The following is a 24,861-nucleotide window of genomic DNA, read 5'->3' as shown; positions in this document are numbered from 1 at the left end:
GATGAAAACGGAAATTAACTGATAATTTGCGATTGGGAGCTAGTTAAAATAGCGGGTTATTTGGCAAAATCGAGCTGATAAAGACAGGCCTCAAATAACATGATAGGAGTCGACGCCCTTCTGGCTCTCAACATACAGAACATACAGACATGTTGAGTTCCTGTTTGATCTCAACATCCACTCAAGATTCTAACCACGCTGCTAGCATCCGCCGGCGACGACGGCGCTCGGGCTATGGCATCAGTCTGGAGATGCTTTTGACAGACTCTAGAAAAACAAACATTCTTTTTCATTTTACTGTGAATCTCTTGCTCTCATGATGCTCTCCATACCCCAATGTTTATTAAACCAAATTTCAAATGTAGAATATACGATACATGTACCGTAGCTCAATACAGTGTACATGGACTTGAGCCCTTTGAGGTACAAGGGAAATTGTAAAAGGTAATGGCAAGATATCTTCTTAGATCTTGTTCTGTTAAGTATTTGTCTGCATATTATCATGAGTCCCAATGACTAAGTAACAAATTTAAATGAATTAAAAACAAAGCTATCACATATTTATTTGATTCTGAAAACAGTAATAACCATGCCAACTGTTGAGGCATCATTACCTATTATTAGCAAGCTTAAACCCTCATCTGTTAACATTAAACAGGACCTGAACTGTATGACAGTAGACTACTCCCTGTAAATAGGCAATGTGCTGTTTAGCTGACTCCTCCTACAATCAAGAGACTGACACAGTTAGGCTACATGTATGCTAAACGCTTCATACCATCTTAGTGGCCACCTCTCTAATAAAGGCCACCTGTCTACAGTGGCCACTATTTTCAGTTCCCCTTGAGTGGCCTTTATAGACAGGTTTGAGGGTACATAAGATTTTCAATCAGAGTCTGTGCCTGTCAGGCCCTGCATCCTACATGTGTATAATTGTGAGGGTACACCTTTTAAGATGTTGAGCCCGACAGTCTGGGACTGAGACAAACATCTTTTCAACTCTTGGGACACCTTACGCTACCTTGCCTGCAGGAGAAGTATCAACGGTGTTTATCACCTCTTTGTGAGTCGGCTCCAAACCTTACTAATATATGGGGACTTTCACACTATAGGAATTGGTTATACACATACATTTACATTTTGTACTTGTAGGTTGTATTTAAGATCATGTACAGTGTTCACTATCCATATAGTCCATGGCCGTCCACATGACCATGATTAGTATGGCCATAACTGGTTGCCGGCCCGTCAAAGAATCTCATTCAAAATATTGTTAATTGTTAATTATAAATCGTTGAGTGGTCAAGCTTACATAAGTTACATAACAGAATTACTTCAACTCAAATACTCTTTTCACACTGGTTTTGCTTAACCCGGTACTTTGCTTAGCCCCGTACTATCCTTAACCCCAGACTTTTTTTTTTGGCTTTTCACACACGCTCTTTTTAGTCCCGTATTAGCACCTATTCCGGAATAAGAAAATCCCCGCTGTTCTCACTGCATTTCGTTAACCCCGGATATCGTGTATGTTATGATTGGACATACTTCGCATCTGGCCAATTGCGATACGCTCCATTGCGTAGTACCGGACTATTTTTTGTTTCTGTTCTCATTCATTTGCTTAGCACCGCAATTGCGGGGTTAGTAGGAGTTAGCACCACAATTGCGGAGTTAGCCCTGCTATTTTGCAGGGTTAGTTAACCCCGTATTATAGGTGGGGTTAGCCAACTTTAGCCCACTTTGGTAAAAACCAGTCTGAACAGAAAGTGGAATAGGCTTAACCCCGTACTATAGGTGGGGCGAAGACCCCCCCCCCCCCTTAACCCCACCTATAGTACGGGGTTAAGCAAAATATTGCCAGTGTGAAAACAGTAAAAGTCCAGTCACACAGTCGTAGCCTGCGCAGTTCCACAGATAAATTATTGTTTCAGATTCCCCATGGCAAAACTAAAGTAACTCTCGGGGACCGTGCTTTTGCTATTGCTGCCCCCAAAGACGTTTAAATATAATTACTAGACGGAAAGCAGCACGCGCGGAAACCATGCAGACGAATGGGATTAGGCTCCGCCTCTTTTGGATCATTTGAAGACAAAATAAGCTACCGAGGCGGCTTTTTGATTGGATATGAGCCTCATGAATATGTATTTTATCGATAGTATCGTTTAAGAAACCGGATAATATATTTGACCTCATTGCGTCACTTTAATTATGCAGATTTATGCACGACGCGACTACACTCGCACAAGCTGAGAAGAGTTAGTTCATTGAGAATGGGTGAGTAATTGATTGAAATATGAGTAGATTAAGTGAATTTAGTCATCAATTTTGAAAAAGCTGCAATAGTCTTCGTGATGTACGGTAATTTCGTTACATTTGGAGACAGTTCTCAACAGATTTTTGGGGAAAAGACTAGTAAACTATTGCTCTTGAAATTGCACTTTGATTTTCATCGTCATGGTAGTTTGACTGCGGCTTGCTGTCATTTCACCCTAGTACTCCAGTTAGGGCCCCGAGGGGTTCCGGCAGGCCCACTCCGGGGAATTTCGGTGCTCATTTGCATCAAGATCAAACTTTCTAATCAAGTTTTATTTGAGATTTGATCGTCATCATGAATCTATAATTCACCAATCACCGATTTAATTTAAATCTAGATTTAACGTTATACCTTAAAGTAATCTACGAAGCATGATTTTTTTGATATAATCCAAGTGGATTAATTCTTGTTAAAATCTTTAGTAGGTCTAACAAAGTTAGATGTGGACTTGTGGCTTTACTTATCAATATCGGTGCCATCCGTTCGCTCAATTGCATACGCGGTGCGTGTCAACTTTATTTAGACCAAAATTATCTGTGACCATTGATAATCAAACAACTCCAAATCCTATTCATTTAGATGTAAACCTGAAACTTATTAATAAAATATAGATCTAGACCTAGACCTATTTAAAAAACATCAACACTAGGATTTGTTTATTTAATATTTAGATTTTGTGTGGGTCCAGCGTGCTTGTCAAGTTGTCTAGAGCCTAGATCTAGACCCTAGCTATCAGTGGCGTACGCAGGATTTTTCAAGGGGGGGGGGGTTAACATTTTGAAATCGGGCCAAAAACTTTGCAACAACTCAGCCAGCCGCTGAATAAGCGGGGGGTGGGGGGGAGTCATCTTATTTAGGTCATCCATTAGGATTTTTTTTTTTTTTTTTTATTTAAAAAAAAAAATCGACACTAAAAAAAAGGGGGGGGGGGTTCCAGAAAAAACATACATATGAAAAAAGCTCAAGGGGGGGTTAACCCCAACCCCCCCCCCCCCTGCATACGCGCCTGACCCCTATTAATTCTTTTAATATATTAGAGATTTTTTTTCTTCTCCAAATTGTGCAGTTCATGTTGATAAATCTATTTGTGTAAGAGAAGACCCCTACTAGTCCACAATTATGTTTACTTATGTAGTCCAATTCTTCTTGTCTTAATAAACCAATTTTACTTAAGACTACTTTATATGTATAGGCCATATAAAGCACTTTTTGAAGCACAAGTTTAATCTTCCATTTAATTTTAATTTGTACTGTGGTCCATTAAATTGGAATGTTGATTTCCACACCATATTAAAATTAAGAGCCAACCATGACATGAAAAATAGTTAATATGCTAGATCTATTTTATTTTGTTATGGAGAAAGGGACGCCTTGATTGTCATATCGATTTTTTTAAAATTTTTTGTTCCAACAGAATGAAACTGATGAAGATCTGGAAGGAGTTAACTGATGAGTGGACATTAAAACATTTCTTATATTTGCAAGATGAAGCAGAAAGTCCCATGCAGGTAAAATGTTCAGGCTATTTAACACACAAATATTAAATGACCACCTATTAATTCACTAAAAAGGAAATGGAACTAAGTTTTTGTTAATAGCGTATATTGTGGAGGTATATTTTATTCTGGTTCTGCACTTAGCACACAAATATTGATATCTTTCCTTTCTTTGTTTACAAAGGAAATTTGTCCTTATTTACAGGAGGTCCTGTGTGTAAACGAACCATATCTAATGCACATTCAAAGCACTACATGATCATACATGTAGGGTATACACAGAACCCCTCATCACTTTTTTTTGTAAGTGGTCCTTTCACTTCTTGAGCAATTAAGATGACGAAGACCACAAAATAAAATTAAAGAAAGTCTGTTAATAGGATGTATTATGGTTGATGTATATCCATTATTATCGCTTTTAAATTGAAGTACCTACATTGTTTTCTCTCATGTAGGATGATGCTTCTCTACAGTGGACGATGAAGGCATGCTGGTTTACAAACTCAGGAGAGGAACAAAGAACAGATATTGACGGATCATATCTAGAAATGCGGGCCTTCTACACTTCATACAAGCAAGTGTGCTAATATACATGTAGGTACCCCAAATAAACTATTTTGGAACACATATCATGCAGAAAGTTATAGATCTGACAAATATATTTTTCATTGTCCGTTGACTTGTAAAAGAATACTTGACTGAATATCACAATTGTGATTTAGATTAAAAATAAAATGTCAATATAGATGAAATAAAAGTCTACATAATGTATGTTGCAGTTGCATTATTTCCAGTACATTCTCTGTTCCAAGTTGTTTGGTCATTTTATGTCCCATACTTAACTGAGTATTATTCAATTATGAGCACAAGTTTACATTACAAGTACATTGTACATGTATTACTTATTTCATACCTTGTCTGATCCAAGCTCTAGCAGGCCTATCGTCTTAATGGAATCATCAGAAATAATCTAACATGAGCAGTAACTAGTCTTGTAGGAAAAATAGTTTAGGTTTGCCCACTAGAACTCCAAGTGAATTTTAGTCCTTCCTCTTTTTTGTCAGGGCAGGTATCAGGGTGTATGTTATTATTTATTAATCGTTGTTGATTTTCTTATACACTGTATCTTATTTTATTTTTCCATTCAACAGACTTGGGTTATCATTACAGCCCTTTCTTCTGAAAACTAGGCTACAACTTTATTGATGAATGCAGAAGACATCTACATGGGACTACCTCTTAAAGATGCCACCCTTATATAATGAAAGAGGACAGTAGATTTAAACTTGGGTTTAAACTTGAACATTTACATACTATTTATTTGTTACTTGTATTATATGTTTGTAGAATACCACATACAAAACTAATGAATTTATCACCTTGTCAACATTCAAATAATTAAAGATAAACTTATCATCAGTGAATAAACATTAACATTTTAACAATGTCAACTACCATCTTATAGGATGAAACTGAGGACTGGGCAGAAAGAAATTTCCTTGAAAATTGAGTGATAAAGATCAGTCTAAATCAAAGATTGAATTAATCAATGATATTTTAATTGTAATTATACATGTTTAAATTCATTTACCTCTATGGACTTCTGTATTAGAAGTTTTTTAGATTATTATATTATTGCTGCTTCAAGTATTGTATGTAAGAAGGTTTGAAAGACAACCCTCTAAATGCACTAAATATGAAAACTGCTAATCATCCATGCCTTTCGTATCCAAACTGCTAATTTTAATAGAATCATGTTTTTATACTTCCTAGCTAAAGAAAACATGGGGGGGGGGGCTTGCTATCCTCTTGTTGTTTCTACATGGACCATGAAACAGGTTGCAAAAGTGTAAACAATATTATGTTTGTTATATGTTTATATTAGAAGGATTTAGAAAATGAAAACTTTTGAATTATAGAATTACTGTTGCTAGAAGTAATGGCAGTATTGATTTTGAAGGGAAGGGGGTAGTTTTCCCAGAGAAATTAACGGTATACCAATGTAAAATTAATACAAAAGAGAAAACTATTCTTAAAAATAAAATTAGAAAGGACATGGGCCTCCTAACTAAAACCCTGGAAACACTTCTGGGTCTTTTTTTTTTTTTCAAATTCGAAATTTCCAGTGTTAAATTCCATTGTCTTACAAAAAAATTATGTCAAGATGTTGAAATCAAACAATGTTTCACTTTCCAAGTTAACAAAATTGAATAAAATAATTAACATACTTTCCGGTCTCTCTGGTCTCTAAATTAAAAATGTTCAAAGCTCCTGCAAAGGTTGCAAAAAGGAAAAGTGAAGAGAATCCAATTGAAATGTGGACAGTAATGGAGTGAATATGGAATGGTTGATCATAGTTGATAACGAGTGCATGTAAATGAGTGGTAATAACAAGTACGACTAAAAGTGAGACGGAAAAGAACTGCAACAGGTTATTTAGTCAAGACAACAAACCTTCAGTTGCAGAAGATAATTTACGAAAGATAGAGAAAGAGAGAGAAAGGGAATCATTAAGGTACTACGATGAGAGTGGGTGGGGAAAAAAGATCCACTGTGCCACATAATTTGTTTGTCTAAAATAAGGAAACTTTATACATCAGCATATTAAAAATGTAAAATCATAGCCAGAGAATGTGTTGTTATATGGCTTATAGCATGTTTGATTTAATAAACAAAAACAGACCCAGTTATTGATAGACTAAAAAGGGAATAGATCGACACAGTATTTCTTATTCAATGAAGTTAAGGCCACTCCCCCATATCGCGATGCATCCTGGGTATGAGGGGTGGAGCTTAGCAAGCCTGAGATCTGTGAAACTGGATGGTTATTATTATTTTTTGGACAATAAAGAGATTTTCAGAAAAATTTATGCTGGAATAATAATAAGTAGAGGTGTAATGATGTTTTCAAAGGCTACTTAGTTGGCGTAAATATTCAGAAATGAATTATACACGCCATTAAAACCTTAAAAAAACAAAAAAAAACACAACAACGAGTGGAACTTTAAGGTCCACTTCCCGATGCATCCTGGGTACACCAGCTGTTATACTGGTGATCGATAATACAAGTTCGAGCGCGTATTTCACCTAACGGTGATCGTATCAGAACAATCCACGCTGATTCGCTGAATCACTTGCGTTGCTAGCGCGCAGCGTGATGAATAAATTACCCATAAATCCGTACAGTAGATTATTTGACCTCTCTTATTACGCTGATACGCGCATTGTCTTTTACCATGTAGTGAACATCATTCCAGTACACTTTTCGCGGGGAGCATCCTACAGAATGCATAATTCATAAGGCTCATGAATTATGCAAGGTAGCTTATTTTGGCTTCTAATGGATCCGGACAAAATGGCGGAGCTTGGGGGGCCTGGCTGCCCCCAAACTATGGAATAGCTTGCTAATAGAAGTACGAAGCACTCCATCTCTCAATGTTTCAAATCCAATTTAAAAACTTATTTGTTCAATTAAGAGATCTTATTTTGTAGAATTTAGTAAAAAGGAGCTCTTAACCAGCGCAGCTGAATATATTTTGTATAAAAGCTGCGGCGCGTTATATTATTATTATTATTATTAACTACAGTTTTTGTAAATGGGAAGCTTTTATAATTAATAGATCAGTGTTATCTCATAGGCCTCGAGTGCTGAGATCAGCACAGTTTTCTGCAGTGAAGTAAACAAATCACCCTTTGGTTGAGTTACACTGTACAACTCAATTCGAGCCAGTTTAGGTGGCACAAAGTTCTTCTAAGCTGCCACAGTATGCACTATGCCATCACAACTATTCATTGCCCTAAGCAACTGGCCCTGAGTGATGGTTGTACACAATGACCATGCATCTAGGGATCTAGAACTTTATGCTCAAGCAGTTGGTTAGGAATTGGCCAGCTCCAACTCACTTCCAAAGTCCAAATTTAGGAACAATGTTTTTCGAAGAAAAGAATTTCTATGACAGTGAATGGACCAGTTTTGGAATCTGCACGCTTTGATTGTTGTGTTATTTACTTTTAAAATGTGTTTGGTAACAATAACAACCTATTCAATGACTATCATTATTCATATGTTGGCAATGAAACTAATGTACACTGTATAGTATACACTATATGATGGATCATGAAATATTAACTTTTATACCTGCCTAAAGAGCTACATGTACATATCATGTACAGTGTACTGTACAGTATCCATCAAAATAAACTACCGGTATACGATAGTAACGCAATAGTGCACCTCGAGTGCCCTTGATGGGCTGAGATAAAGTGCACCTAGTGCACCTATACTGCACTAACTTTTGTAGTGCACTCAAGGTGCACTATTGCGTTACTATTGTATACCGGTAGTTTATTTTGATGGATATTGTAAGTACCTTAGTAGTCCAAGTCATCTTTATTTATCAAAAACATAGATCTATAGATGTTGTAAATGTAATACAAAATATTTATTTCCAAACTTCAAAACTTCCTTCAGGACTAATAGTTCATTATACAATAACAGGGCTTAAATTAATCCAAGGCCACCAAGGCCATGGATGCCCTCTTGATTGGCCTCAATGCCCCTTTCATTGGCCTTGCAGATTTTTTGTGCCCTTTCCAATTCTTCCTATTTGTGCTGTAATATAGGAATGTGCCCTACAGAAAAGTGGCCTTGCCCTAAAAATATTGAAATTTAAGGCCTACAATAATACGGTATTCCTTTTTGAGTAATTATATTTTATTTTGAAATATTTGCATACAGGTAAGACCTTTTTATGGACAGTTAAGTTTCAATCTAATGTTGAAGAGGATGAATGAAATTAACTATAGATTGTTATGATTTGTCAAACCAAGGATATCATTTATTATGCACAGGAAGTACATTGCCCTTAATTTAGCCATTAGCAGCCCTTGTATTATAACAAATTTTGCAGAGTTCATTGTCTTTTGTTCCTCTAATAGGCCACTGACCTTGACTCCTTCAGAAATGACACCGAAGAGGTAAAAAGTTTTGTATGTTATGCATAAATTATTTGTTCAAAACTTCTAATCCCCACTTGTTGGTCATTGTACGTGCTGCAATGAATAGAGAATGGGAAGTTGCTATAAATAGGAATAAAAGAGATCTACAGTACAACTACAAGCAATGACTGGATCCAGGCTCAGTTTAGGGCCATCTCGGTCTCAGACTCGGCAAAAACCGTGGCTTAGTTATTCAAATCAAGTGCCTCTTTAAGATCTACCAAATTCAAGTTTATCTGACTGATGGGAATATTTAAAGAATGTATGAAAGAGGTAAATTTGAAATTTGAAGTGGAGAAATTCTCTATATACATGTATGAAATTAATGAATAGCAGTGGTCTGACCTCATGCCTCAAGCATAGCGATTAGTATAATATTGCACGCACTTGGAGTGTCGCTATTAGTATTAACTCAGTAAACTACCTTTAGTACACCGAGTACACTAAACTTATTACTTTCGTTATTAACCAATTGCCGACGCAAAATCAGCAAATTTTGACTAGACCTATTTGCTTTTCCGGCGGAATTAAAATTGCTAACTTCAGCATGAACCTGGTGAAACTAAGGTCAGTGTTTTTTGTTTTTGTGAAGTAAATTGCATGTTTGCTAATCTGCTAATGTAATGAATTATTATCAAGAACACATCAACGGTTAGACCGAAAGCTTTAGTCTCTATAATCTTCGGTTGTTCCACTGAGACTACGTCTGGCTCCACTAGACCTCCGGTTATAGAGACTGAATGACCGCCTATGCCATCGTATGTTGAAGATATCACGGCTAGATTTTAGCCGTTAGGCCCCTCCCACAAACATGACAAACTTGCCACGGCCGTATTGTTATGCCCCCAAAATCCCCCAAAATGTCATTTTACCTTGTGCATATCCAATTTTAAATTAGGCCTAGGCTATAATACATCGATTCCACTTACTAACTTGATTGAAATAATCCGTTTAATGGTCCCTTTTAAGGAAATTATGGGTCAAAATCGACATCCATGTTGAAAATCTTGCAAGCCGTGTTAAACTCTCGCTGCCGTCAATCTCATCCCTTCTAGTCTACGCCGAAGGCAAAATGATTATGAAGGAAAAAACTGTGCGCCATCTACACGTTCGTAATGGCATTATCACAGTTTTTCCTTCATAATCATTTTGCCTTCGGCGTAGACTAGAAGGGATGAGATTGACGGCAGCGAGAGTTTAACACGGCTTGCAAGATTTTCAACATGGATGTCGATTTTGACCCATTATTTCCTTAAAAGGGACCATTAAACGGATTATTTCGATCAAGTAAGTAAGTGGAACCGATGTATTATAGCCTAGGGCCTAGCCGTGATATCTTCAACATACGATGGCATAGGCGGTCATTCAGTCTCTATAACCGGAGGTCTAGTGGAGCCAGACGTAGTCTCAGTGGAACAACCAACGATTATAGAGACTGAAGCTTTCGGTCTAATCAACGGTAAGCAAAGCTCAATCATTATGGTAGCACAAATTTTCACATTATTAATTAGAATCTATCACCAATCCCTTCACTTCAGTTTTACTTTTACTTTTATTAGGGCCTAGAGTAAAGGAGCCCGTAATCGGCCAGCTCCCGTTTTCGGCCGATTGGTTGGATACAAGGTAAAATCACTCTAAAATACATCGCATAATAGCATAACACATATCCCACACATACCATACCATGCCAGTGTCACTGAAGAACCACATTTGCAATGGAAAATATATCCTAAAATATCACATTTTAGCGATGTAATCGCCGGTCCCGCTACCCAAATCTGAAAAATCGAGTATCTTACGCGTGTCTGTAAGAAATATGGGTACCATAAAATGAGCTTTATTTCAAGTATTTTTCAGATTTAAAGCCCGATTTTGTGCTAGTCGCAAGCTCAAAAGTATGTCATCGCATGTATTAAATCAATGCAGCCGCACACCGCGACGCACACACGATATCTCTATCTAATTCAGATTCCAACTTCCGATCACCGCTGTGCCCGTCTTCGGCCAGGCGAGCACCAGGGAGCTCCGGCGTGGGATACCTGCTCCGCCCGCTTGTGCTGTACATCAGCGCGGAAACGCACGGCGCGCGCGAGCGCTTCCTATTGACTTTGTACATGCGGCCGTAAACTGAAACGCTCGGCCGATAACGGGCTCCAAAACAGTGAAAATTGAAATGGATATTGTCATGGCAATTCGTGATTTTTTTCTGGGATTCTTTTTTTGTGTAAATAATAATAATATTTGCTTCATGATTTGAACAAGAAATGATAATAAATAGGAAGTAAAGAGTCCTAAAAATAGGATTTTGTCTTAAGTGGCCGAAAACGGGCTACTTTACTCTATAGTCTAATTGAGTATTGTTTTAACGGTTGTATTGTATCATCGAACAGTAACACTAAAGTTTACAACAGTCAACAGTAACAGTAACACGTAACAATTGACAATCAATTGACTAACATAATAAAGGTTTGTCTGTCATAAACACACTTCGAGGTTGTAGAAAATTGAACAAAGACAGCACAAAACCCAGGTACGCACTCATATTTTCATATGACCTAAAATAAACACTAACCTGAACAAGAACAACAAACTCAAAGAAAACAAAAGAAAGAAATGGTTCACTAACCCGAAGTCGTCCGGTACTGTTGCATGGCTGTAAAATCTATTTCATACGACGACAACGCCGGGTCAACGTTCCCTAGTGCTAGTGTTGCCTGTCTGCCGTGTGCTGCTTCTAATTCGACCACCACGGAAGGATCATAAGCCCGCCATCGCCCGTGGTCGGAGAACCATTCCCACACGACGACATCGTCCTCATCCATCTTGTTTTGATCCTCATTCATTGGGGAGCAATTCGCCGTTCCGCTGGCTGAGCAGTCTGTGAGCGAGGGGCTCCCGCTGCTCTGCGCGCAAGCCGTCATTGCCTGGCTGGTTTGTTTGAACAGCTGGGAGCAAGTCGAGACGGGCTTTGAAAAATAGGTTCAGCGAAATGAATCATCGCGTAAACAAAATAAAACGTAGATGGCGACTTCACAAAACTGATCATGGTGGGTGTTGATGAAATATCTCGGATGAGGAGCAAGATAGCGACCATATCTACATTGACGTGTATTTCTTCATTTTTTAGATGGGGGAGGGGGGGGGGGGGTTATGATTCTATCACAACCATGATCCACCTGTTCTTTTTCTAAGCTTTTAACTGCATATTTACATTGTTGTTCTTTGTTTTTATTTAGTTACAATTTTAAAGTTGTCAAAATGTATTTTTTTAAACAAGCAACATCAGACTTTTTAATTTCTACCTATTTTTAGGCCTCCAAAATATATGCAAATTGACTTGGGTGTATACACATAATACAATCCTATAGGCCTAAAAACAGGATAACCTTCTCAAATAGGAAACATAAGGTTGGCAAAATAAACGAACCTTAATTATATGGCATTGCTTTCAATTAAGTATACGTTATAATGCATTTCAAAGATTAAAGGCCATTAATACGACGAGTTGTCATCATTTCATTTTTTTCTGGCATCAATGCGACAACTTAATTCTTAAAAAACGCTTGTCGACTGCCTTATTATATTGTGGGACTAGGGATCTTTGCCGGGAGGGACAACTTGTACTATCACTTTTCAAAAATATAAATCGCAATAAATTATGTTAGCCCTCACTATGACTTATTAACTCTTTCTTTTGTTTGCCCTTATCCGTTTAAACACCCATCTTACATAATGTTGACCTAACAAAAAATGCATTCACATCCTAGCAGTAGCGGTCCGGGGCTTGGGGCGCTAAACGAAAAGCACATCCACCCCGACGTACGTTGACACTAGCTCTTTCATTGGAATCTTCATGTCCCATTGACTTTTGAAAGTTCACCCACCGTAATTTGGTCAAAATAGGTCGCTAGCTCGCCATTGCCTATATAACACATGTAAAACAAGTCGAACTTTGGACGCAATTTGCCACGGGATTGTAAGGTTATAGCAGGGAGGTGAAAGAAAGGAGGCGAAACTCTTGAAATTTATTCAAACGCATTCGTGAGTTATAAAGCGTAACAACGGGATGTGTAACATTCCACGCTTCCACTGCGGGGACTTTCGGAAGCCAGGCACCAGTTTTACATTTATGACAAAATATTAAATTACCGGCAAAATTTCAGTGTAAATCAAAAACTTTATATGGGGATTGTATTAAGAATAGTGCACCAAACAATTTTTCAAATTTAGAACTATAGTTCACACAAATTTGTGTGCCAGAGTTGGTAAAAGAAAAATTACATGCTGACAAAAACTCAATATTTTAGGATAATGCGCTAATTTGTGCATGCTTTAATGTTCTGTTATATTTTGATCCATGGTTTACAATCTTCAATAACATTAAGTTTGCTAATGCGTCTTTTTGCGTGTTCAAGTTTTCTGTATTTTCAAGGTAAAAAAGGGATGAAATTACACAAGTTTGTGTTCGCTTGTTCTATTCTTTACACAATCAACAATGGATGAGAAATCATTGAAAGGGACAGCGAACAGTTGCTGTGATACCATTTTCTGATGTAGGAATTCTAAATCCTGAGTTTTCATACGCTCTTTTATCTCACCACCTGGTCAACAGTTGCAGATAAGCGCATAACTTTTCGGCGGCCTGGAGCATGGGGTCAAAGGAGAGTGACTTGATTCCAGTCCTTCTTTACCACGTCCCTGGTTATAGCTCAAGCACAAGAAGCATAACAAGCATGAATTAATATAGATCAGTTCTGATAGGTTCATTTTAGGTGCGACTTTGATGGCGACTGAACTGAGTCTAATAATTCACAAGATGAATTATATCCGCTCCCCTATCTGAGGGAACAACGGTTTGATAGTATAGGAACTAAAATTCAAGGTTTTCGCTCAAAGATAATTCTTGAAAAAAATCTTGGCTTGCTATGAAAAGAAGAAGAAGAAGAAGAATATAAAAAAACTCTCATAATGCTATACAATGAACTGGGTCAATCTTGATTGCATTTTTATTTCATTGATAAGAAATTACCGTGTTTGATCGACTGACCATTTAAACATGCATCTCTTTGTATTTGAAGGTTGGGCAGAAAGCGGATGGACCTACATTTACATCTGCACTTCGAAAATGATGTTGACGCGAACGGTGTGAGGGCTTCTAAAAGCTTTTCTTTTGAATGTCTATTGTGTGTACGAGCATGGAGTTGTGGTACGAGTGACTGTTAGTGACCTATACGTCGATATTATTATTATTATTCAGATGGAAAAAAGGTTCTTCTTTTTGTCACTCTGCTGCACGCTTGTACGTAAGATTTTGACATATCCCTGGCTGTGATATCCTATGATATAATTTCGAGTATACTTAATGTATCCACAGTATGCCCAAAGGCATATGCAGGTCAATAGTTCATTGATTATCAGGTCAATAACTACCTTCAAGTAAGACTAATACCGTCGACTTTGAAGAACGGATTATTTTGTAGCTAAAATGAAGTATTTACCATATTTGTATTTGAAGTTTATTATCACATTTAAAAAAACTATGTTTTTGGTCTCAGAAAAAAAAACCCAAACAAAACGGTGCTTTCTTAATGATGTAGACAACAGTCAACAACTTGGCAGTTTAATTTGCCTATAAATCATGGCGAAATATCATCAGTACGTTTTTATCGTATATAGCTCTTTAAAAAAAATTGATAACACGATCGCAAAAACTTTATACAAATCAATGAAAGGCAATTTCAAAAGCCTCGTCCAAGATCATCACCCTCATCCCGGGTCATCACCTCATCAATAATGTAGGGGTATTTACCTATGATTCTCGCTTTGAGATTATCCTTTGTTAGGTGCCCCCTTCCCTCCAGCAAGTGCCCTTTTTTGTTGGTACACCCCCACTTTGCAAGACGCTCCGCCGCCCCTGCTCTTGTATTGTATTGTGCGTTGTCAAGGAATGTAATCGAATTAAAACAGGACGTACAACGCATGGACTGATTTTATGAGTTCTTGATTAGTGCATTACACGGCGCTCTCGATTGAAACTCGCTTGTAATCGATTTCGCCATTTCTGAATTAAACGCACTCGTCACTGTGAAATTGTGAGTGGTGAATAAGATGTGAACTCGACTAATCAAATTATTTTCCTACTCGTTTCTCGTTTTGATTCATAATTATGCTGATTCTTCTTCCAATTATGCCGACTTTTACATCAGGAAACACCACTCGCCATCTCATATTTCGTGTATTCCTTATATCGTGTATTACCTTTATATTCATATTCTATTGTTTTGCCACCTAAGGGGAAACCAACGTATACTTATGTTGAGCTCCAGGAAAAAGGAATATTAAATCCCTTTTGAATTTCACTTATTTACTTTCTATCGTCATTTCATCTTTATCTATGTACTTCTAAACGTATCTTACAGCGGGCAATACCTCCTATTCTCCTTGCTTATGCACAGACAATCTCCTTCTGCAATAAATATATACAGGGCGTATCAATAACAAGATTACCAAACTTTGGTAGATCCTAATTTAAAACTCATAACTAAAATGACTTTGAAATTGCTTTCATGATGAAGAGTAATTTATTTTCTGTCTAATGAAGGCAGAATGATTATTGTAATCATCGTAACGAAGAGAACATCATAAATTTTGCTTGTAACAAGCATTTCTTTAAAGGGGCACGTTCCCGCCAGTGTAATTATCGGAACATGCCATCTACGTAAGAGCCGTATTCTGTTGGTGTCAATAGGCAGCTATAGCGCCGTCCGCCAGCGCGTACGTATTTTGAGCGCCCTCTGGAATACGGGGAACCGACCCTTTAAGTTTGAGTTTGAGTTTTCTACTGCCAAATAATCAATGTAAATAAAGGAGCAATTGTTTTGGAACGAGATAACACAGACATAATCATGGCTGTTCACCTACATTCATTGCTTCAGCCCAAACTTGGTACAAGAAGATTTTGACAATACTATTTTGAGAAGCCTGCTGTTCAGTCATCCTTGGCAGCACAATTATAAAAATGGTATAATTAGACAGGGTATTTTTATTTCTTCATTACAATTTAATAAGGATTCAAGGTCACACAGATTATAATTTTTTAATTAGAAGCAACCAAAGTTTCGTAAACTTTTGTTGATACGCACTGTATGTCAGTAATATACATGTATAATAATTTGTTCATTATCATGATTATGTTGTAATCAGTTTGTAACTTTTGGAAAACCCCGAGTGTTAAGTTTTCGAATGACTGCATGTTATTCATTTAGCAAATGGATTGAACGATATATATATATATATATATATATATATATATATTTTGTTAAAGCGCTCTAGGGTATTATACTTTTAATTTGGTAATAGATACTCAGTATCATCATGATGAGATATTTGTAATGGCCTCTACTTTGTTTTCTCTCTCCCTGTATCCCCATTTTCTCCCCGTCCTTTTCTGTCTCCGTCTGCAATGTCTGTCTGTCGGCCCCTCTCTATGTGTATGTATGTCAGTCTCTCTGAGGTCCCTCTCCCCTTCTTGTTTCCCCTTCCCTCACCCCCTTCTCTTTCCTCCCAATGCAATCTCTCCCCTCCTCCCCCCTCCTCTCTCGCCCTCTCTTCCCTTTTCTCCCCTTCTCACACAGTAAACAAAACATTTCTCTGAACTCGGGAGCATTATTTTCGTTTTATACTGTATGGTATCAGCCAGTGGGAAGAAAGAAACACTGGAATAAAAAGAGTTCTAAATTTCTCGTAACTTTCCTTTTCTGCCGTTGACTTGCTACTCCCCTTAAAATATACAAAGTAACAATCTTCATGCATTATAGTTACAGCCACTTCCGTTTACATTATCAATCGTTAATGTTTGCTGCCTTAAAAATCGTGATAATTGCTTGAGAAAGTATTTAATTATTCATATAATTGACTTGCTCCTGCTCCAGTTGTTACAGTAATTTTCTCATAGTTTGCTCATAACGCACGTCACCTGACACTATGTTAGACTCAGCACAATGTAAAATTAAAAGAAAAATTCCTTGCATCATTGCATGACGGAGACGTCATTAAATCATGACTTGAAATAACCTTTGTTTTCTTTAGAGAAAATGAAATAAAAACAGTCTCTTATTATAAAAGAAGAAAAAAAAATAGACATGGCATGCAAGGTAGAGTTTAATAATGCGACCTACACTTTTCAGGGGCGAATTAAGGGTTTTGTAAAAGGGAAGGGGTTACAATTCCGACAAATTTATGACTAGAACAAAACAATAGTAAATCATGTCTTGGGGTGTTAATTTACTGAATTTTAATTACTTAAATTAGGAGCCTCAAATGAGAAGGGGATACAATCACATATTTCAACGGTTTTAACGGCACGTTTTCTTCTGTTTAAGAAAGAAGCTCTGGCCAAGAGTGCACCCCACCCCCTGCCAGCGCCAATTCTACCTCTGATGTCTCCTGCCCCGAATATGAATTTGTCAGTTTCTCGACTTAGCGAGCGACAATTTTGACAACTTATAAGAGTGACAATGATTTTGTTGTCATCACAATGTAATAAAACAAGATCCCCACCCTACCCGAAGAAGAGGGTGGTAGCTGCCCGATTATGAGGTGGCGGTTGCCCGATTGTTGATAATCTGAACCCCTCAGCCCCATCCTCGATCCTGCGCGTCCCCTTCGTCTATAACCCTAGGGTGATAGATTTGATGATGGAGTGAACCACGACCTACGTTTCTACATCCTTCAAATTTTTCTAGAATCATTATCAGATGATACGAGAAGTCCTTCAAGAAAAGATCCAATCGATAAATCGACGACGGAGCTCGAGCCTGGAGATCAAAGAAGACACTGTTCATCCATTATCATCATCTTCACTCCACCGCGCTTTCTTGAAACCCCGCATCAGCATGATCAATGAGAGAGAGAGAGAGAGAGAGAGGGGTGTATGTGTGTGTGGGTGAGAGAGAGAAATAGATAGAAAGAGAGAGAGAGAGAGAGAGAGAGGGAGAGAAAAAGAGAGAGAGAGAGAGAGAGAGAGAGAGAGAGATATTGTGCATCATTCACATAAGTGGTACACGGGAACAAGCGGCGGAATACAAAAATATTTCACCAGGTCTTTTGATTTGCAACAAATAATGAAAGAATATAACGACAAAGAGAAAATGAGACACGTAAAGTTTCTAAGCAATCGAGAGAAAAGAATCAATACAAATATAACGTGTCAGGATTGTGGCTTTTTATTGATTATGATATACGTATAGTCACGCACACTCTTATTTCATATTTGTTGTTGCTTGACCATTTCCTTTTCAAAGTTCATTTTATGCAATGAATCTTTATCATGAAGGCCATTAACGAAGACAAGAAAACACATCTTTAAAAAATAAAATTACTTTTGTTGGCGGTGGTTTGACTGTCATTTTGTGTTGCCAAGATCAGATTTGATTTCTGGAGGGTTGTCTTCACGTTCGTGAAGTTTAAAATGATAAAAGTTGTTTTAACCTGGATTCAGCTGAGCACATGTTTAATATGAAGAACATTTTATTCAAGCAAATTCTGGCAAAAGTAGCTAAATGTCCTGCTGATTGCCGTTTTACATTGCCGGGAGATGGGTTTGAACCAGTATTACTATTACTCAGTTAAAGGGTAAGTCCACTCCCAAAATAACTTATTTTCAATAGAAGCAGAAAAATCAGACAAACCAAGCAAAGAAGGTTTGAGCAAAGTCGGATAACTGATAAGAAAGTTATGACTTTTTGAAAAAGTATGTAAAACTATGGAACAATGGAAATCACTACACAAAATTGCCAATTTGGTTATCAGTTTGTGACGTCATTGCCTCACTATTTATCAATTGCTTTGTATATTTTATCCCATTAATTTCCCTTTCTATCCTCAAAAACTTGGTTTCCCCTAGCCTTAGCTGTCATATGAATTGTATCATATTGAGTGCATGGCATTTCACAAAATCCTGTATGAACTTTGAAGAATATTGATACTTTTTCTTCTAAATATTGTATATTTTCCAAGATTTAGCTGAAAAAAACAATCATATACATAACTTTCAATATAATTTTGATGCTGGTGTGAGGAAGGAAATAAAATTTCTTGGGGGAAATTGGACATTTATATTATCAATATATATTATTAAAAATAGACCAGTTCACGGTTAGCACATGGCTGCAATGACCCCGAATATCCACAGATCTTCAAAACATAAAGAGGTCCCACTTTGTACATTTTGAAGTAATCACTCCTACAGTGATGGAGGTGCTACATTAATAGTCTTTGTTTCCCCCAAAGAATACTTCCACCTGTGTATGATGGAGTGCACTGCTTGTGCATGAATGAATAATGATAACATAACTTTCATGAGCACGTATCCAGTATTTCGTCTCCATGTATTTCACAATTTGTTCTGCAATGACCTTTATCTCCTAATGCTCAGACTGCAACCGTGAACTGGCTTGATAATGGGGCAATGACGTCACAGTAATTTTCAAGGTTTTTCTTATTAGTTATCCGATTTTACTCAAACTTTTTTATAGATTGGTTTGTTTGATTTTTCCGCTTCTTTTGAAAGTAAATTATTTTTGGAGTGGACTTGTCCTTTAAATGATAAAGGTTGTTTTTACCTAGATTCAGCTGAGCACATGTTTATTATCAAGGAAATTTATTCTAGCATATTCTGGCAAAACTGATGGCCGTTTCACAATGCCGGGAGACGGGTTTGAACCCGTACTACTATTACTCAGTTAAAATGTTTAGTCTAAATTATACAGTACATTTTAACAATATACATTGTTGTTTGAAAAGCTTCTACAGGGAATTTTGAATAAAAAGACAATGTCTCTTAGGCATAATTGCATAGCCCTGTCCTTTGTGATAATAATTTCTTATCCATACGGTTATGGACCTTCAAGTTGTTACTTTATAAATTAATATTAATGTCTTGTAATTAAAGGAAATTCAATTTGATGTTTCTGTTCAATTGTCAAATGCTACTCGAGTGCTCCCCATAGTCCCCGTTGTAGGATTGTCCGTGCCTCCTGCAGCTGTACCGGACTCCACTCCTGGATCCACCGGTCGGACCCGGTTGGCAAATCGTCGCACCGCTCTGTCACAACCAATTGCCTTCGCGACGCCGTGCCTGAACTCCCGGTTCCTAAACACGTAGATGAATGGATTGACGCACGAGTTGCAGACGGCGAGGATCACGGAGAAGTGGTAGTACCAGGAGGTGAAGTCGACGTTGGCACCGAGGTTGAAGGCCAAGAAGATGAACTGATTTGGAGCCCAGCAGATCATGAAAGTGATGACGACGACGAGAAGCATCCGCTGGACGTCCTGAACGATCTTGAGCTGCCAAGCTTCCTTCTGCTTTTTGCGATTGCCTTCGTTACCTATATTATATAATATAAGAAATAATGATGATGATGATGATGATGATGAAGATGGTAGACGTAATGGTGATGGTGATAATGATGATGGTGACGATAATGATGATGATAATGATTACTATGATAAAAATGATGACGATGATAGTAGTGGTGGTGATTGATTTTTGTGTTAGAGAGAGTTGTCGGCAATGCATATGGATAAAAAAGGCAGTGAGTAGTTGAAATTATCACCCAGAATTTTTATCTTTTGACGAAATCTTCTACTTTTACAATCATCTTCTAACTTATAAACCAATTTGTCAATATTTCATTACTTTAGTGTGTGAAGAAAAACAGAATCAAAATCATTTGAACACGATTGCAGAGACTTTTAACAAATCAACTGAAGGCAGTTTCAACAAAGCCTCGTCGTTTCTCTTTTGAAATCTGAGAACACCAACATGATAATACATGCAAAAAGCAATTCACACAAGTCATGACCACTATGGGGTTTACATGATTATAGGTCGTTTACATAGATTAGAAAGAGAAAAGGTCCAAACACTGTGCCTTGGGGAACGCCCGACATTGAAATTGAAATTGTCCTTGAGTGAATTTCTTGGAAGTCTCTGCGATCGTGTTTTTGGGAATCTTTATTTCAAATACCTTGAAACCTATTTCCCTCGAGGAGCTTTGCTTGCTTTTTCAGGGTTTGCACCATCCGGGCGTGGCATACGAGGTTCAATGTGATGGGAATGAAGTAGATCAACGAGAAGATATACACCCCTATCACCTGCGATAGAGAAAAGAGAAAAGAAAGAGAGAGAGAGAGAGATGGGTAGAGGTAAAGAGAGACAGAGAGGGGGAGAGGGATCGAAGGGTGTGGGTTTGAGAGAGGGGAGGAGAGAGAGAAAGATGGGAGAGAGGTAGGTAGAGAGAGAGATGGAATGTAAAGGAGAGATTGGAAGGAGAGAGAAAAATAGTTATATTAGGGGAGGAGAGAGAGAGAGAGATAGGGACAAAGAGAGAGAGAGAGAGAGAGAGAGAGAAGAAGATGGATACAAACAAATACATTATTAATTACATGTTATAGTTATTGAATAGATCTCTAAAATATCTTTCTTTCTCAATCTTAATTTGATGTAACATGGCGTATTTTGAATCGCATATATTGCATTGATTAATAAGTAAAATTATCGGAATAACCGATTTCTGATTGGAGTTTAAATGATTAATAAACAATCTCGTCAATAACTTCGTATTCTCAGACGATTTATTTAAAATATTTGGGTATTGCGTCGCCTCTCAAAATTGAAAGAATAAGTTTGAAATTTTATATTTCGAATTAATCCATTTTTATGTGATTCCCGAAATTATATTCATGAGGCGGAGAATAATTTTTTTAAGATTCTTTCTTTTCTTCCCACCCCCCCCCCCCCCCAAAAAAAAACGGGAAGAAATCATAAATACACAAACCCCACACTTTTGTTTAAACATTAGTGCAATTGATAATCGATGAAGACAAGTACAATTATTCTCAGTGACTCAGCTTAATATGTATATAGTTGTATATTATTACTAATCAAAGAATAGATTGATTTCGTTATCTATATAATGACTAATAAATGAGAGTTAATAGGAGAAAGAGTAACTAGATCGCATTGGAAATAAGTCTAATTATTTCAAACTCGTGTGAAGATACTGAGTGTACTTGACAGGGAGTAATAACAAGCAATAAAATTGTTTTGCAAGCATTTCTGATACGATTATTTCAAGTTAATAATAATACCTCAGAGCCTTAGATAGAAATTGATTTTCAGAATAAAAAAAAAATTCTTCAGTGGAATGCAGACAAAATTGAATTCTGCGAAACAAATATCGAGGTATTCGGTCGCTCGAAATTAGTTCAGAAATATAATTAAATTACTTCCATTATTCATATCACGGACGAATATAAGGAATAGGAGAAATTTCATGGGTCCCAAATAAAGAGGGGGGGGGGGTGTTGAAAGAATAAGAGTAATAGAAAGAGAAAATGGCCGAGAGAGAGGGGAAAACAGGAAAGAGAGAAAGAGAGAGAGAGAGAGAGAGAAGGGGTAAATTTAAACCGCAAAACACATTTTTTTTTAAAGGCAACCTCCCTACACCGTTATTCCCTTGAACCGTCCATGGTTTCATAACCATAATGTGGTCATATGGAGTTATAATTAAATAATGCACTTGGCGAATAATGTTTCTTACCGAGAATTGTTACCCTGTACACCTCTGGTATAATTAGCTGCATACCTGTTACAGTACGATTGATATATTTCTTCCGAATGTAGAAAGAGCATTGAGAATGCCATTAGTGGATGAAGAGTAAAACAAAAATAGTGGAATGTAATTATTACATAAATTCAATTAAGTAGTCGGTCCAGTGTTTCAGTGTTTCGTGACCGAATATTGAAGCGGACTTGGAACCATTCCATAATTAATAGAAATCGAATTGCAAACAATGTCATTTGAGAGAAAAGAAGAGTTGAGGAGGGGGGGGGGGGGGACAGGAGAGAGGTGATAGTGTGCGTGTGAGAGATATATAAATAAAGAATAATGGAGTGAAAAAATTAGAAAGTGTAATATAATGTGAGAAGGTGACAGTTTGTGTGCCTGTTGAGTGGGCGGGTGTGTGTATGTTAGCGTGTGTGTGTGTGTATATATATATATATATATATATATATATATATATATGTATACACACATATTATGTGTGTGTGTGTGTGTGTGTGTGTGAGAGAGAGAGAAAGAGAGAGAGAGAGAGAGAGAGAGAGAGAGCATTGACAATAATGGTAATATCTAACAAACCTTTTGAAGATACAATGTTGGGTAAGGCAGGAACAGGCATGTCCCATCCTCGTAGTCGTAGACGTAGAAGAAGAACGAGTTCGAGATCGCCCCCACCAGCCAGCATCCGATCATGATGACGATGGAGTACTTGAGAGAGAACGTCGTCTTGTACTTGATGGGGTGCACAATGGCGAAGTAGCGCTCGAGAGTGATGGAAACGAGACTGTAGACGGAGGCGAAAATGGAGACCCACATTAAGTACTTGGAGACGTAGAACCGGCACATGAGCTCGCCAGCGAACCCCCGAGGGATAGGCGGCGTGAACGGGAACAGGTGGAACGGTATCACCCAAAATGACGTAATGAAATCGGTCACTGCAAGATGGATGATGAATTGGCTTGTGCGCGTGCGCAACGACGGGACGCGCAAGAGGACGAAGCAGACAAGCGCGTTGCCGCTCATTCCTATCAGGGCGATAAGGCCGTAGATGGTTCGTGCCAGCGAGCTGTTCTCAATGCGACTCACCGACCACCCTAGGCCATCCACATTCGCGGCAGTGCTTTCTCCATCAGGAGACAGCGTTGTAGTCATGTCGATAGTCTCATTTTGAAGATGTGACTCCATGAAGTGCGACGCGGCCATTTTTCTAACATGCGCGTCCACATTCGATTAAAGCAGAGTCTGACGATAATTTTAATGAAATTGTATCGTAGGAAATGTTTTATTTATAGTGTTTGGTTTCTACTTCTCCGCAAGTATTCCCATGTCAGTTTTCATTGGGCGTGAAATATCATTAATGCATTCTTTTCTATCTAAAAAATAAACCACCGAAAACTATGTTACTGCACCAAACTGTCGAATGCTGCTCCTCGATTTTAATGGAATATGAGAAAACAGGAAATCACCAGTGATAGCCTAATTGCACACGCATAATGTCAAAATGTTCGTTCAAATTCTCGAATGCGAGACACCGAAGTGCATTGTCGAACCAATTTGATTCAGTCTGCAATACCGTCGCACCACTTAAATGAGCTATATTTTTAGATGTTGAGTCCACTTTCTCCTACTTGTTGAAAATAAAATGTGATTCGTTTGAGAGCAATTACCCAACCCGCTATGTACGACAAAGCTCCTTCCAGTTATAATTATGTCTGCACGAAATTGAACAGGCAAGACAACAACAAAAACGGTGCACGAATCAGTTTTTGTGACGTCTAGCCTTGACAGTGGTTCTCTAATGAGACTCCGTTCACGGAAACGGTAGAGTATGATGACTATCTTTCTTCTGAAGACAATACCTTGGAGATGCGATATGGATCGAAAGTGGCTAACATTTACTGGTTGACCTGCAGAACTTTAATAAAATATAAGAAAGAGAACGAAAGATTAGCAACATGTTCATACTGTACAGAGAAACGTCGTATAAAGAATCATAGTACATTACAAGACATCGTAAAAGGAATGGAGAAACGTCGTATAAAGAATCATAGTACATTACAAGACATCGTAAAAGGAATGGAGAAACGTCGTATAAAGAATTACAAGACATCGTAAAAGGAATGGAGAAACGTCGTATAAATAATCATAGTACATTACAAGACATCGTAAAAGGAATGGAGAAACGTCGTATAAAGAACTGATTTTGGAGAGGTCAATTGAGATGACAGCTGGCCAATCACCAGTATGCGCGCACAATAAGCCCCGCCCAGTTATACGATTTTCGTACCAAGTGGGTTCTTGTATAGAGCGCTCATGTCTGTCAGCTTTGACACTCATCATGATCACCCTGGCTTTAGCATGCATGGCTGCCATTATGCCATTATGGCATTTCAAGGAATTACTTATTGCCAGGTACCCATTTACC

General features: G+C 37.8%; 2 protein-coding genes and 1 long non-coding RNA gene across 4 annotated transcripts in view; 1 reads left to right on the top strand and 2 right to left on the bottom strand.

Moving 5' to 3' along the window:
• The window catches only part of LOC753271 (E3 ubiquitin-protein ligase DTX1), a 38,848-nt gene extending 27,080 nt beyond the window's left edge, over positions 1-11,768 (bottom strand). For both annotated transcript variants that reach the window (XM_030975041.1, XM_030975043.1), the window contains exon 1: positions 11,435-11,768. In XM_030975041.1, the coding sequence (XP_030830901.1) occupies positions 11,435-11,729 (295 nt within the window). In that variant the 5' untranslated portion in view covers positions 11,730-11,768. The remainder of the gene's footprint in view (positions 1-11,434) is intronic.
• On the top strand, positions 1,999-4,503 carry LOC115920125. The gene is made up of 3 exons (XR_004062183.1): positions 1,999-2,274; positions 3,729-3,822; positions 4,266-4,503. It is a non-coding gene; the product is annotated as an uncharacterized LOC115920125 (long non-coding RNA).
• Positions 11,769-19,782: 8,014 nt separating the features above from the next.
• Positions 19,783-23,639, bottom strand: LOC594741 (gastrin/cholecystokinin type B receptor-like). Its single transcript, XM_011667142.2, has 3 exons — positions 23,016-23,639; positions 20,841-20,967; positions 19,783-20,198 (listed from the first exon to the last, which is right to left on the bottom strand). The coding sequence occupies exons 1-3, from the start codon at positions 23,637-23,639 to the stop codon at positions 19,783-19,785; spliced, it is 1,167 nt and encodes a 388-aa protein (XP_011665444.2).
• Between the last annotated feature and the right edge of the window lie 1,222 nt (positions 23,640-24,861).

The sequence above is a fragment of the Strongylocentrotus purpuratus genome, unplaced genomic scaffold (assembly GCF_000002235.5).
Source record: "Strongylocentrotus purpuratus isolate Spur 01 unplaced genomic scaffold, Spur_5.0 spur5_contig_867, whole genome shotgun sequence".
NCBI lineage: Eukaryota > Metazoa > Echinodermata > Echinoidea > Camarodonta > Strongylocentrotidae > Strongylocentrotus > Strongylocentrotus purpuratus.
The sequence above is the reverse complement of the archived record's forward strand: the minus strand, read 5'-3'. Positions and strand labels throughout refer to the sequence as shown.

Coding starts and splice junctions, on each gene's coding strand:
- LOC594741 (XM_011667142.2), bottom strand. CDS start 23,639: ATGGCCGCGTCGCACTTCATGGAGTCACATCTTCAAAATGAGACTATC. Junction 20,968..23,015: donor CAACATTGTATCTTCAAAAG/GTTTGTTAGATA, acceptor TCTCTATCGCAG/GTGATAGGGGTGTATATCTT. Junction 20,199..20,840: donor CGAGGGAAATAGGTTTCAAG/GTATTTGAAATA, acceptor TATATAATATAG/GTAACGAAGGCAATCGCAAA.